At 47.1% G+C, this 14,454-nt stretch overlaps 1 protein-coding gene across 14 annotated transcripts in view; it reads left to right on the top strand.

The window, feature by feature from the left end:
* Positions 1-14,454, top strand: part of LOC133490626 (netrin receptor UNC5D-like) — a 168,343-nt gene that overhangs the window by 137,966 nt on the left and 15,923 nt on the right. For all 14 annotated transcript variants that reach the window (XM_061800914.1, XM_061800928.1, XM_061800923.1 and 11 more), the window contains 3 exons: positions 6,248-6,391; positions 6,483-6,586; positions 13,639-13,810. In XM_061800914.1, coding sequence (XP_061656898.1) covers positions 6,248-6,391; positions 6,483-6,586; positions 13,639-13,810 — 420 coding nt within the window. The remainder of the gene's footprint in view (positions 1-6,247; positions 6,392-6,482; positions 6,587-13,638; positions 13,811-14,454) is intronic.

Genomic DNA, 14,454 nt, shown 5'->3' with positions numbered 1-14,454 from the left:
TCATGTTCGTGTTACTTGTGTTTGTGTTATCCGTGTGTGTGTGGATGACTGCCGGTTGAACGCTCGTTTCGACTGAGTGAAGGCGACGCGCCGCCTCGGTGGAGACGCTTAAGCGCTCGTTCAAGTTGCGGACATTCCTCAGCCGCGTCGCTGCTCAGGGTTAGCCTTAACCCGGTTAGGGTTAGCGCTTAGTAACATCCGTCCATTTTCTTAGCCGCTTATCCTCACGAGGGTGGCGGGGAGCGCCGGAGCCTAACCCGGCTGTCGACGGGCAGGAGGCGCGGGGTACACCCTGAACTGGTTTCCGGCCAATCGCAGGGCACATAGAGACAGACACTGACGATCGCACCTAGGGGCAATTTAGAGGGTCCAATTAATGTGAGGAAACCGGAGTGTCCGGAGAGAAGCCACGCAGGCACGGTGGAGAACATGCAAACTCCACACAGGCAGGTCCAGGATTGAACCCGGGACCTCAGAACTGTGCGGCTAACACTTCACCAGCTGACCCACCGCGCCGCCCTCTTAGTAATATCCATCCATCCATTTTCTTAGCCCCTTATCCTCACAAGGTTAGCATTGCCACCGCCACGTTAGCATTAACAGCGTCGCGTTAGTGTTAGCACTACCGCGCTAGCATTAAACTCTTTCTGTGTACCGAGGCTTATCACCAGGTGCGCTAGTTGATTTTTTTTTTTCCTCAACATGTTGCCGACGGGCCATTCCCGTTCAAAACTAGCATTTCATTTTCATACTCTTGCCACCCATTCAGTCCACACTAGTAGGCAGCTGCAGCTTTTACCCTTATCGTAAATTTTACTGCATTGTTTAAAAAAAAAAAAAAAACAACTAATACTACTTGACGCTAACGGTCACAGCTAGCCGTGCGTCGTGAAAACGTACACGTGAGCAGCGTGAACGTTAGCGCATCCGAGCTAAGGAGGTCACTGACGGATGGCGCTTTCGCGCAGGAAGGAGAAAGCGATACCCTGATAGGGATGAGATAAGACCAGGACCTTTTTCTTCCAAACACAGCCTCGCGAGCCGCGTTAGCCCGACGCCGGCGCCCCTGTCCTCTCCTTCGTGGTCCAGCACACAGGCCTGGCTAGCTAGCGTTAGCTGGTTGCTCGCGCCCAAGCCGAGTCCCGTGCAGGGACTTAGCCCCCGTGGTAGCGGCTAACTCCACCACGTTACGGCGTGATTTGAGTAGTCCACTCAAACGACGCACTATCCCAGTTGAACTCTCAACAGTCCTTGTCGAACTCGTCGATCAGCTTTTGATAAATGTCAGCCGTTCACTTTCTTTGTCCTTTCGTTGCCCTCCAACAACCACTCGTCCCTTCCGCTCCGTCTCGCGTCTCCTCAACACGTCACTTCCTGTCCTTCCTAAACAGTGGTTTCAGCGATAAAATGGCAAACAAAACGTTAGCATGTTAGCGAGCTAGCGTGTCAGCTTTATGAATAAATGAATGACTTCAAGTTTTTACACATCAACAAGCCAAATGAGCACTTCGGGCATTTCAATGGCCGAATTAAGTGAGTTGTGCGTGTGTGTGTGTTTGTGTGTGACAAGGCTTTCTGCGAGTGACACACACATTTGGGTCACGACTCAAAAACAACAACGACGACAAAAATGAATGCAGACGCTCACAGCTAGCCCTATGGTCTGAAAAAATTATCACAAACTGCGTCAACCGTCCCAGTACTTCATGCTAATCCTTTATGGTTAAAGCGCATGTGTCGGTGTGAATTGCACTTCAACAACACACTTGGTCATGCTAACGGTTAGCCTTGCGCGGGGAAAAATGGACACCGACTTGATGCTAATCCTAACATTTAGCCGTATTTGGTTGGAAAATGTACATAATGTTGTTTTTCTGGATCCAAACTTATTGCTAATGCTAATCGTGAGCCATTTTGTTAAAAATGTACAAATGAACTTTGGACTTATAACATGATGCTAGCGAATACCGCTACTTCTATAGCCTATAAACGTTTACCTTAATATTGTCTTCTCGCCTCAATCGTGATGCTAACGCTAACAGCTATCACTGTTTGTTAAAGTGCCACTGTCATGAAAAGGATGATTTTTCGTATGTTATTAACAAAAAAACGGCAGCCGGTATGGACCCATCCGGGTTTTTTTCCACCACAAAACGTGATTTTCACGTATATGGCTTTTTGTAACTGCCGCCATTAAAATCCTCTCGAGGGATTTGTTTTCGACAAGAAGCAGGAAGTGACGTTGGAGGTAGTAGCGCACTCAAGCGGACTGGTTTGTTAATATTAGTTTTACCTGTTGGAAGGAAGAGCACGGCTTCGGCCGGGCTGGCTCATACACACTGTCTGAGAGTCTGTTGTTGGTTAGAAGTGATCCGCATATCATCTAAATATGGCTCGAAACAATAGGGTGATATTTCCCCGGACAATTCACTCGATTGTGACATTCCCCTCACCCAAAACTTGAAGCTAACGCTAAAAGCCCGCCATCTACACTATAAGATCTCTCTAAATAAATAAATGTCATTTCATATAATTTGTTTTTTTTAAATGCATGGATTTTGCAAATATGTGCAGGTTCATGAGAACAATTAGCATCGCGGCTACTTTTTGGAGAAACAGAGGAAATGCGTGCGTGTATGCGCCGCGGGTCGTGTGAGTCACCTTGTGTGCCTGCAGCGTGACTCGCTACATCGTCGCCATGCGTGTTGTTGTTTATTCATCAGTTTGTCTCGTGTGTCCATTAATAAAGATGTTGGGGGGGGGGGCGAGGTTGGGGAGGTCACACCTGGATTGCCTCCCGGCATGCTTTGCGCTCGAGGCTCTTGTCAAAACGGGGTCACGACGCAAACGGATGCATTTTTAGTGAGCTCGCTGGGTTTTATTTATACATAATTTTTTAAAAAGTGTGGATGTGTCTTCATTGACAACAATCTTAAATATTGAACGAGGTGTGATTATGAGTGCGGCTGTTTGTCTCTATGTGCCCTGCGATTGGCTGCCGACCAGTCCAAGTTGTAGCCCGCCTCCTGACCGTTGACAGCTGGGATAGGCTCCGGCGCTCCCTGCGACCCTTGTGAGGATAAGCGGCGAAGAAAATGGATGGATGGATGTAATTCCCGGCCTACAGAGCGCACCTGGTGATAAGCCTCGGTGCACAGAGAGTTTAATGCTAGCGCGGCGGTGCTAACACTAACGCGGAGTTGTTAATGCTAACGCGGCGGTGCTAACAGTAAAGCTGTTGCAGTGGTGCTAATGCTAACGCAGTGGTGCTAATGCGGCGGTGCTAACAATAAAGGTGTCGCTGTGGTGCTAATGCTAACGCGGTGGCGCTAATGCTGACTAACGTGCCGGCTGTGAAAAAAAAAAAGTTGCGGCTACTTTAGTGTAGCACGTGATATGGTCCCATAAATATCCTCCACGCTTGGTCAAAAATTATTAACATTTTAGTATTATCAGAAGCTAACGCTAATATGCGTCAACACTGCAGCTCTGCTTAACTTCTGCTCCTTGGGCGGTTCTTTCACTACGGACCTTCGTTTCGCTCTCCATAACTGAGAAACTGGGGGGGTGATGATAATTACCGCTACTGTTACGTGTTCTTCTTCTTCTTTTCCTTTCGGCTTGTCCCGTTAGGGGTGGCCACAGCGTGTCATCGTAGATGAACGCACATTTATTTGGCGCAGTTTTACGCCAGACGCCCTTCCTGACGCAACCCCTCCGCATTTATCCGGGGGAGACCTACTGTTACGTGTCAATCCTTTCAAATTTAGACTTCATAAATCGCAAAATATAAAAGATATAAAATGGGCGGGAAAGCACTCCAGAGATCCAAGTGTTTATTTTGCATACAACGCATTAAAAAGTCAATTTTCTTGTAATGTCCGGCGAGGTTGCGAACAAAAAAAACATGCAGATTAATACATCTCCTTTCATTTCAGTCAGTATTAAATGAGTTTTTTTTTTTTTTTTTTTTTTCCTATCAGCAAGCAACGGGGCCCAAACAACAGGAAGGTGACGATTAAACATGCCCGGAAATGAAATATGAAATCATCACGTCACGCCGCATTCAAACGTGTAATTGTCAGAGGAGCAATGGACATTTAAAAGCCTTCAATTAACGCCGCACAATAGCTTGACGAGCTTATTGGACCCGCAGGAAATTGCAGCTTCGGGCCGCCGCGTGATGACGAGCATCTGGCCGGTGAATACATTTAACCGGAATAATAGCGCGTCTCGTCACAATGGCTGAGCCCGCCGGGCTGACCCGAAGTAAAAGTGCCGACTTTTGATTGTTTTCCCAGTCAGATGTGCGAAAATTCACGTCCCTTGAATGCAGCGTTTTCCTTTCAACATCGTGATTAAATGGGAAATGAGGCGCAGGCGTCACTCAGATATGAAAAGTTCATCCGAAACACGCTTATGCTAACAGCTAGCCGGAAAAAAAAAAAAAAATTACCGGCAAATTTTAACGGCTAGCGGAAAATTCATCCACCTAAAAAAATGTACGGTAACGCAAACCGCAAGCTTTGTACTATGTTGGACAAAGAAACATGATGCTAATGCTTACCGCTAGGTCAATATAGCGAGAAAGAATAAAAGCACTGACACAAATAAGAAATGCTGATGCTAGCGCCGAAACCCGCTCTTCAAAACATGTTCTCCTCTTTGTCCGACTAAAGTGCCTCCTCGTATTTTTGCTAACGTTCTTTCAAAAGATATTTGTTTGACGGCCGCACTTGCTCGCGCGTACGCTAACGCTCCCGGCGTTTTATATATTTCCACGCGCTAATCGCATTCGCAACACTTGACACTTGCACTTGATCTCCGTCGAGTGAAGTGTTTATTACGAGTGCGTGTCTCTTTGTTCGCGGCTAGCGAGCTCAGCTAAGCCAACGAGCTTGAAAGTCTTCAAGGTTCTCCAAAACGAGTCACGCGTAAGCGTCCATGTCGATCATTTCTCCCTCGCCGCGTTCTCATCTGCCATCCGCCGGACAGGCTGACGTCTTTATGAATAAAATCGCTTAAAAAAAAAAAAAAAAAAAACACAGACACAGATGTCCGACCACTAGAGGCACGACGGAGAGGAGTGTTTAGATGTCGGCATGGATTGGATACGAGGAGGAAAAGAGACAAAACTAGAAAGCATTGTTGAAGATTGAATTGGTTTCTCCAACATGTTTCTTTAAAGGTGGAGTAACCTTAAAACCTCCTTCTGGCGGAGTAGCTTTGAAACCTCCTTCTGGCGGAGTAGCCTTGAGACCGCCTTCTGGCGGAGTAGCCTTGAGACCTCTTCTGGCGGTGTAGCCTTGAGACCTCCTTCTGGCGGAGTAGCCTTGAAGCCTTTCTGGCCTTGGAACCTCCTTCTGGCGGAGTAGCCTTAAACCTCCTTCTGGTGGAGTAACCTTGAACCCCTTGGTGGCGGAGTAGCCTTGAAACCTCCTTCTGCCGGAGTAGCCTTGAGACCTCCTTCTGGGGGAGTAGCCTTGAGACCTCTTTCTGGCGGAGTAGCCTTGAGACCTCCTTCTGGCGGAGTAGCCTTGAGACCTCCTTCTGGCGGAGTAGCCTTGAGACCTCCTTCTGGCAGAGTAGCCTTGAGACCTCCTTCTGGCGGAGTAGCCTTGAGACCTCCTTCTGGCGGAGTAGCCTTGAGACCTCCTTCTGGCGGAGTAGCCTTGGAACCTCCTTCTGGCGGAGTAGCCTTAAACCTCCTTCTGGTGGAGTAACCTTGAACCCCTTGGTGGCGGAGTAGCCTTGAAACCTCCTTCTCCCAGAGTTGCCTTGAAATCTCCTTCTGCCGGAGTAGCCTTGAACCTCTTCTGGCAGAGTAGCCTTAAACCTCCTTCTGACGTAGTAGCCCTAAACCTCCTTCTGGCCGAGTAGCCTTACTTACTGGTTCAAGCGTTGTCTGGACCCCAGTTGTTCATGATCCCGTCAACCTTCATCCACCAAGGGGAGATTGGACCCTGGCACTGGCTTGGCCACGAATTCACGTCCCACCAGGGCTTTTCTTCAGGATCAGCTAATTGCTCCTGGCTGTCGACAGACTTCGGTGTGTCCTCTCCCTCCTCAGTGGGCGGTGGTGTGTTGGGATCCGCCTCGAAGGACCAACATGTCAAGTTTAAGAGCCTGACTGTAGGGATAGACGTAAAACGCTAAATCTGTTTCCTGAATGAATCCTTGCACCTCTAGTATCTGCGTTGTTTTTGGTCCCGAAACAGTTATCCCTGTATGTCCCCCCCCCCTGCAGGGCTGAAAATCCGCGAGGTGATGATCAACGTGTCCCGCCAGCAGGTGGAGGACTTCCACGGTCCTGAGGACTACTGGTGCCTCTGCGTCGCCTGGAGCCACCTGGGAACATCCAAAAGCCGTAAGGCGTCCGTGCGGATCGCCTGTAAGCCCCAGCTTTTTGTTTTGCGCTTGCGTCTGCTTGTCTATTTCAACTTCTAAAGCTTATTTCCCGACTCCCCCCGCCCGCACCGCAGACCTGAGGAAGAACTTTGAGCAGGACCCTCAAAGCTCAGAGGTGCCCCTGAGCGGCATGATCATGTTGCATTGTCGGCCACCAGATGGCGTTCCAGTGGCCCAGGTGAGTTTATTCCACAGATTGTTTCTCATGTTAGCAAACGCGTCTTTTTTTTTTTTTTTTTTTTATCTCCAGGGGGCAGTATGATAGTTATGAATGAATACATTTCCAAAGAATAAACATAAGAATATGCCATTTTACCACAACCCTGATGAGGATAAGTGTTTCAGAGGCCCAAAAGAGTTAACTCATGGTCGCATGACACGAGTGTAAAAGGGAGCAAAGAGAAAAATCAAATCAGACGTCCCGCTGTGACTTAGTCATGTCTGATATCAGTTCCCCCTGCAAGCGCGTGTTCTTGTGTTTGACACGCGGCCTTTTTAATTTTTCCCTCATGAATAGAAATATGAATCTCAATGAGGGCAACAGTGAGAATGGCAACCGGCGCTCTAGCCGGCCGTCCCACTGTGCCGTGCGGCGTCCCGCTGAGCCGCCTTCTGCGCGCGGCGTCGATGTCAAAGTCGCGGACTTGAGTTTTTGCGAAAGTCAGTCCTGCTATTTCCATTAGATTGATTGGCTACGTGCTCATAAGAACATGCTAGCTGGTCACGCGGGGAACAAAGGGACAAAAAAAACCTAATATATAAACTAATATCTTCTCACCTAAAATGTCATGCTAATGCTAAGAGAAGTCATAAAAAACGCGTGATCCAATGTGATGCTAACAGCTAGCCTTGTACAGTGAAATTGTATGTCGTCACTCATTAAACTTGATGCTAATGATAACAGCTAACCCCGTATTGTTAAAACAAAACCATTGTAACTGAAAAACCAAACAGTACATTCCGACAAGCTTCTGAATGTTCCGAACACACCCTCTGTGTTCTAGCTCCAAACATGATGCTAATAGCTAGCCCCAGCCCGTTCTATTTGAAAATGCAGATTTATGTTATGATCCAAGCTGTGATTTCATACCAAAACTAACAACCTCGTTCCATAAGAAATGCACGTTTATGTATCCTAGCCCGAAACACAGCGTTATTGCTATCTACTAGCAGCTGTGTTCTATTCTCAACCTCATGTTAGCAACTTGTTGGTCGCCAGCCCAGCGCGTAGTCTTTGAGTCGCTGTTGTGTTGTTGGAAGGCAATAAAAATGAATAAAAGATGAGCAGCGTCTGGGGGAAGGTATCCTCGGAGTTGGGCCTCGTCCATGAATAGGAGCCTTGTTAGTGGAGCGTAGCGGCGCGTTTGATGCGACATAGCTCGACGTGCTATCAGCATCATCAAAAGAACGCTTGAACCGCTAAACACTCGGTGAATTTGTGTGCGTCTGTCCGTGTTTGCGCGCATTAGCATGCGCTCGACTATTTTAATGCGTATCCATTTGCCGAACACGGCGCCTGTTAGCGGGGGTTAGCATCCGTTAAACGTGTCGTTTCTTTGCGTGAAGCATATTTCCTCCGCCGAGTTTGGCCTCGGTGACTTTTGGACTTTTTGTGTTCTTCTATTTTAAGGGGATTGTGTGGGACAATCACACAGATGATATTTTGTATCTTTAAGCTGCTCTAGTTTGCGTTATGGAAAAAAAAAAAAAAAAGCTAATAGAAAAATGAACGTCCAGTCCTCAGCGAGACTAAAGCAGACGTAAGCTCTTTTTGCTATCAGGCGTGCTAAGCTTATTGCTGCTATCACAGCGGGGGCGGCAGATAACATGGACGCCTCCTCTTTTTATTAACATCACACAGCGGGAAAAAACGCCGCCGCAACTTTCCGGGTGGCTTCCAGCCCGGATAAACGCCTTTTTTTTCTTTCTTTCTTTCTTTCTTTCTTTCTTTCTTTCTTTCAGTAGTGGCGACGCGACAGGATTTCAAGCGCTAGTCCGTGTCTTTAAGTTGCAGCTCGTTGGAAAATAAATTTCCAGAACAGAAAAAACATGGCTAACAGAGGTTAGCGGCGGATAGCGGGAGTGTGAACTAAGTAGCGGTGAAAAGGTAACCATATTATTGTCAGTGGATGTAAAACTTGATACAAATTCTAGTAGCTAGCCCTGTAGATTTAATAAAATAATCACAAATATTGTCCTTTGATTCTAAAGGTGATGCTAATCCTATATGAAGGGTTAAACAAATAACTTGTTTAAACAAAACTTAATGGTAATGCTAACAGATAACAGTGCAATAATTAAAAAAAACCTATAATATGCAATAATAAAAAAAAATCCTAGTCGACATCACATAAAATGGTAGAATGCAAAGGTAGCTAAAACCGAATTAAAGTATTTATGTATCTAGACATCAATAGGGTCTTCTATTCTAAACATGATGCTGATGCTAACATATAGCATAATGCAATAATTAAAAAAAACTATAATATGCAATAATAATAAAACGAAACTACTCGACATTTATCACATAAAATGGTACTATACAAAGTTAGCGAAAACTGAATGAAAGTATTTATGTATGTAGACATCAATACGGTTTTCTAATCTAAACATGATGCTTATGCTAACAGATAGCATAGTGCAATAATTAAAAAAAAAAATTATAATATGCAATAATAATCAAAAAAACGAGTCGACATTTATCACATAAAATGGTACAATACAAAGTTAGCTAAAACCAAATTAAAGCATGTATGTATGTAGACATCAATACGGTCTTCTAATCTAAACATGATGCTTATGCTAACAGCTAGCCCTATCTATTGAAAATATCATTAAAATCATTTTCTGGGGACCCAAAACATGATGCCAATTCTTCCACGTAGCTCTCTAGTGGCGGTGTGACGTCAAATGCTAAAAGTCGTACCGTAGTCAAGGGGGGGGTCGGCTGGGGGGTGGGGGTGGGGGGTTGTAACCTTTCCAACCTCACATCATGAAAAAGAGAAGAGAAGCTTCCCAAATGCGCACAGAAGCTTTTTCTCGCTCCTGCTGGGATTTTCCTGACTTTATAGATTATTTACTAGCACTCTGCTCTTTGTCACACGCACGGATGCGTCGGCACGCCCGACGACCACAATGCATCAGTGCAGCGCTAACGTGCTGCCAATGCTACGACTCGCTACGAGGCCACGTTCACGTACGCTCATCCATCAATCCGCTTGTCTGAGCTTGTTTTCCTCACCTTTAAAGGTCAAGTGTCAAACGTCTATATGAAAAAAATAAATATGAGCAGGAGAGCGCGTTATCCATGCGCAAAGTCGCGGAAGTCTCATTCGACATTCTGTCCGTGACGTCACGCTGGGACATTCGCCATTGCAAATACGCTGCGCCAAATACTATCGTAGACGAACAACAGAGATATTTGCATTTTTCCGAGGCTCTTTTCGAAGAAGAGAACGTCTTCGTTAAGTGACCGAGGGCAATATTACCCTATCGTTTCGAGCCATATTTAGATGATATGCGGATCACGGACAAACTGCATGCGGCCAAACCACCTCCCCGCCCGATCCACCTCCGCGGCGGTGATAAACAAACGATGAACAATGGCGGCCGCAGCCAAACCACCTCCCCGTCCGATCCACCGCCGCGACGAGCCACCCCGACACATTTAGTACCCCTGATTTACGGATTACGCCCCCCCCCCAAAACTATTATTGTTTTTAGTAGCTGTATACACACCTACCTGTCATTTGGCACCCACGAAGCTCTCGTCCTTTGCACCCGTGCAATCCATTTTTCACGGAGAACCTGGTCTTTTGGAAAAGTATGAAGAGCGAACCCATCCCCACGAGTGTTCGGGCAATATCCAGCAATGCACCGATCCGGCATTTTGGCTAACACGAAGGAACAACGAGCTACCTTGCCGCAGGTAAAACTAGTATAAACACACGAGACCGCTTGAGTGCGCTACTGCCACGTACATCACTTCCTGCTTCTTCTCGAAAACAAATCCCGAGAGGATTTTCATGGCAGGAGTTACAGAACGTCAAAATCATATTTTGTGGTGAAAAAACAGATGGGTCCATACCATACCGGCTGCTGTTTTTTTTTTTACATTAATAACATACAAAAAAAAAAATCATGTATTTCATGACAGTGGACCTTTAAATTCCTAAGATTTAGTTGATCTGTGCACATGCTAACTTGCTACGCGACAAATTATCACACGCTAATACAAATTAGCACGTGTGACACATGCCACCACTTGCAAATGCCGCTACATCCTCACACGTTGGGAAAATCTGATGAAAATTAGCACATGGCTAACACATATTCCCATATACTGTATTAACACCCGTTAGCGTGCTGTCAATGGCAAATGCGGTTAATGAATCCTCCCGCAAGTTAACACATTATGACACATTCGCACGGGCGTCGACATAACACTGTCAAGCACGTATTAGCCGGCACTGATAAATTGATACGTTAGCGCATGTTAGCACGTCACACTCTACTGCATGGAAATCAAGACATTAGACATTCTAGCATATTCTATCACTTATTAAAACGTCCTAAAACATATAGGTACATGGAACAGTCGCTAATACACATTGACACGTGTTTTCACAGGCAAATAATACATATCAAAAAATATTCGCACATGCTAAGATTGTGCTCGCTAGCCGCATCTTTGATGACACCGTAGGCTCGATGCTCTTGTGGAAAATATCTGATATTTCCCAACTAAAAATTATTAAAAGTGAGAAAGGTGATGGCGTGTCCGCCCTGAGAAAGCCGAACTTTTTGTCCTACGATTACGTTTGAGCAGTCGCCGCGCAATTGCGGCCGTTTGATTCGCCGATCGAACCTGTAAAAAGTTCCTGTCTGAAAAGTCAGGACGATTCCCCAGCGATGAATATTGAATGGAAAATGTAATAGCGCGCCCGACCCGAAAAGACGGACGCTTCGTCCCTCTGAGCATAATTGCCAATATTATTTTCCGATATCACCTGCCCGTTTAAAAGCGAGCATTTTTATCATCGCGCAAACTCCCCCGCTCCGTACCCGCGGTTCCGTTCCCTCTCCGGCGAACGCCGTCGACCTTCATCTCCGCGGCGACGCTCGCCATAATTTGGCCGTGCTCCTGCGTTTCATTGCGGCAGCCCGGGATTTCTTTTCCGACAGGTGGCGCGGCCGTAATTATGCGGGTCGGATAATAATCGAGTAGAGCACGTCGGGCGACGCGGGGTTTAATTATCCTGCCAGGTAGGAGAAAAAAAAAATCAGCGGGTGCGCTAAATGCGTGATGGGTCAAAACCCAAAAACAGCGTTGGCGATGACGTGATTCCCGGTGTATCGATCTCCCCGATGTTCCGTTATTTTTACCATTTTTACTTTTGACTGCGGTCGCTCGGAAAGAGCAGAGCAATCACGGCGCCTGTTTGCCGCCGCGCTAATCCCCGAGCGACTGGACGCCAAACACGCGGACCCCGTGCCCAAACAAACAACCGCCGCACAAACACGCGGCTTTCCCGGCGGGAATCGGGGAAGCGATCCCGCGCGGGTGGCGAGAACTCGCGACGTTGATGTCAATCGACGGCGGCGCTCGAGCGCGGCGACCGGGAAAGTGGCGAAGAAATCGGTATTTTGAGGACTTTCTTCGATTCCAAAACGCCACAAATTTGGCAGGACTGTTCATCCTGGGGATAATTTATATTTGAAAGAGGTTGCGTGTGTAAAGTCCAAAAATTAGCCAGGTGGCGCTCTCTGGAACTTGCAGAGTCGGACCTTGAAGTGTGTTTTCCACATCGCTCGCTGACGCACAAAACGGTCGTGAAAAGTTACCCCCGAAAAGTCTGCCGTGTTTGTTTTTAAGCTTCATTTCCAGTTGTCCGTGAAAGACGAACGCCTACAGATTTTGGTCCAGTCGCCGCCATATTTAATACATGTATCCTACGTGAATGTGCGACACCGACTTCGCTAGGATTAGCGTTTTTTTTTGTCTCTACGCGGAGGAGCGGCTCAGGCACGAAGTCAGATGTCTCGCTATAAAACACAAAACTAGCATAAATAAGCTCAAATGTAGACCAAATCTTAGAGAACGACAAGTCTCAAGAAGCCATGCCTGAAAATAATGCCGTTCATATTTGATTTATACATTTCAGGATCATTTCAAACATTTCTGTATTGAGCAGGGCTGGAGCACTGCCAGGAGGGGCGTGGCCTGGAACTCTGGAACTCGTCACAGTTGTTGCGCATGCGGCGTGTTAATTGACCATGTTGGAGTTTTCGTCACGGGAATTTGCCAGTTCATTGAGTTTGTACCGGGTCACCGGGTGTGGACACTGCTCCGGAAATAAAAACCCTACTGGACATTATGCCTTTGTCTCGGAGTCCTGCATTTGGGTCCTCGCCCGCAACGATGGCCCGTGACAGAATGAACTGGCCAGACACGGACCCAGCGGACTCAAAGTGGAATCACGTTCATGTCCAGGCGGCGACCAGTCCACATTCGCCTGACAACCGCGTCTCGGCGGAGACCCGTCCACAGCCGGCTGACGACCGCGTCTCAGCGGCGACAACCCCTCCACGGCTGCCTCACGTTCCTGTTTCGGTGGCTACGGTGACCGGTTCCCGGCCGCTTCGCCACCAGGCCTCGGTGGCGACTGATCCCCGGCTGGGGACTGGGGGTTTGTCCCTTCTACCGGCTCCCGTTCCACTCTCCCCTGGTCGTGTTTTTGTTTGTTTGTTTGTTTTTTTGTTTTTAGTTTTGGCACATCTGGAATCTGTGCCTTGGATGGGGTGGTGGTGGGTTCTGTCGAGGACTGCCAGGAGGGGCGTGGCCTGGTCACCGCTCTGGGCGGCACCACCTCTGGCATTCATCACAGCTGTTGCGCATTCCGGCATGTTAATTGATTTATATTAGAGTTTTCGTGACGGGCATTTGCCAGTTCATTGAGTTTGCACCGGGTCTGCTTCGGAAATAAAACCCACTGGACATGATGCTTTTGTCTCGGAGTCCTGCATTTGGGTTCTTCCATGAACCGACAATTTCAGCTCTTGTTGAGCATTTTATTTTATTTTTTTTTTTTTTGTCTGATTACTATCAAATTTAGAGCACAGATTAGGAGATGCTAAATTCCCGAAGATTTGCGTTTTTGGTTAGCGTGTGGACTGAGGACGGCAGAGAATTTGATAACTCGACATTGGGACCGAAACTGTATTTTTCAGGTGGAATGGCTGAAAAACGACGAGCTTTTGAGCGCTGGCGGCGGCGACACCAAAGGCGATCACCGTCTGGTCGTCTCTCAGGCGCAGCTCTCCGATTCGGGAAACTACAGCTGTGTCGCTAGCAACATCGTGGCCAAGCGGCGCAGCGCCACGGCTGCTGTCGTCGTGTACGGTGAGTTAATAAAGCCCTCACTCGACTAATTTTTTTTTTTTTTTTTTGTAAGATTTGTTTCCAGGTAATTTGGCTTTTATTGCTTTTCGGTGTAATTTAGTCGATGGAGACGGTCCGGGGCGCCACCACGGGAATTCATTTGCAAAGGGCCATCAATCATTCATTTCCATAATGTTCACGACGGCCTGACGACTCGTTCGTCCCGTCTGATGAAAGCCGATGAGCTGCCGTGCCGCTTTGGCGGCCGCAAATCACGGCGAAACGCGACAGTTGCCGCTGTTGATCATCACCGTTGTCTTCCCGATGAACTCCCGGGACAGAGAGACGAGATTTACGCTGCGGCTTTTTTCCCCGTTTTGTGCTGATATCATTTTTTTTATGCCTCTTTCTGTATGTAGGATTTATTGAACATCTACACAGTAGAGTGGAAGTCAACAAATATCTCATTAATCATTGTGGATCGTTTAGTTGGGTCTGGATTGACTCCCCTGTTATACGTTTGAGAAGCAGCTAACTTGCGCATGATTTCATGTTTCTATACCTTGAATGCAGCATATCATAATTAATGTCTATAAACCTGTAATACATGCATGTTGCGATAACTGATCATATTTAAAGGTCCGCTGTCATGAAATGCATGATTT

The sequence above is a fragment of the Syngnathoides biaculeatus genome, chromosome 17 (assembly GCF_019802595.1).
Source record: "Syngnathoides biaculeatus isolate LvHL_M chromosome 17, ASM1980259v1, whole genome shotgun sequence".
In the NCBI taxonomy this organism is placed as follows: Eukaryota; Metazoa; Chordata; class Actinopteri; order Syngnathiformes; family Syngnathidae; genus Syngnathoides; species Syngnathoides biaculeatus.
Note: the sequence above shows the minus strand (reverse complement) of the source record. Positions and strands in the feature narration are given on the sequence as shown.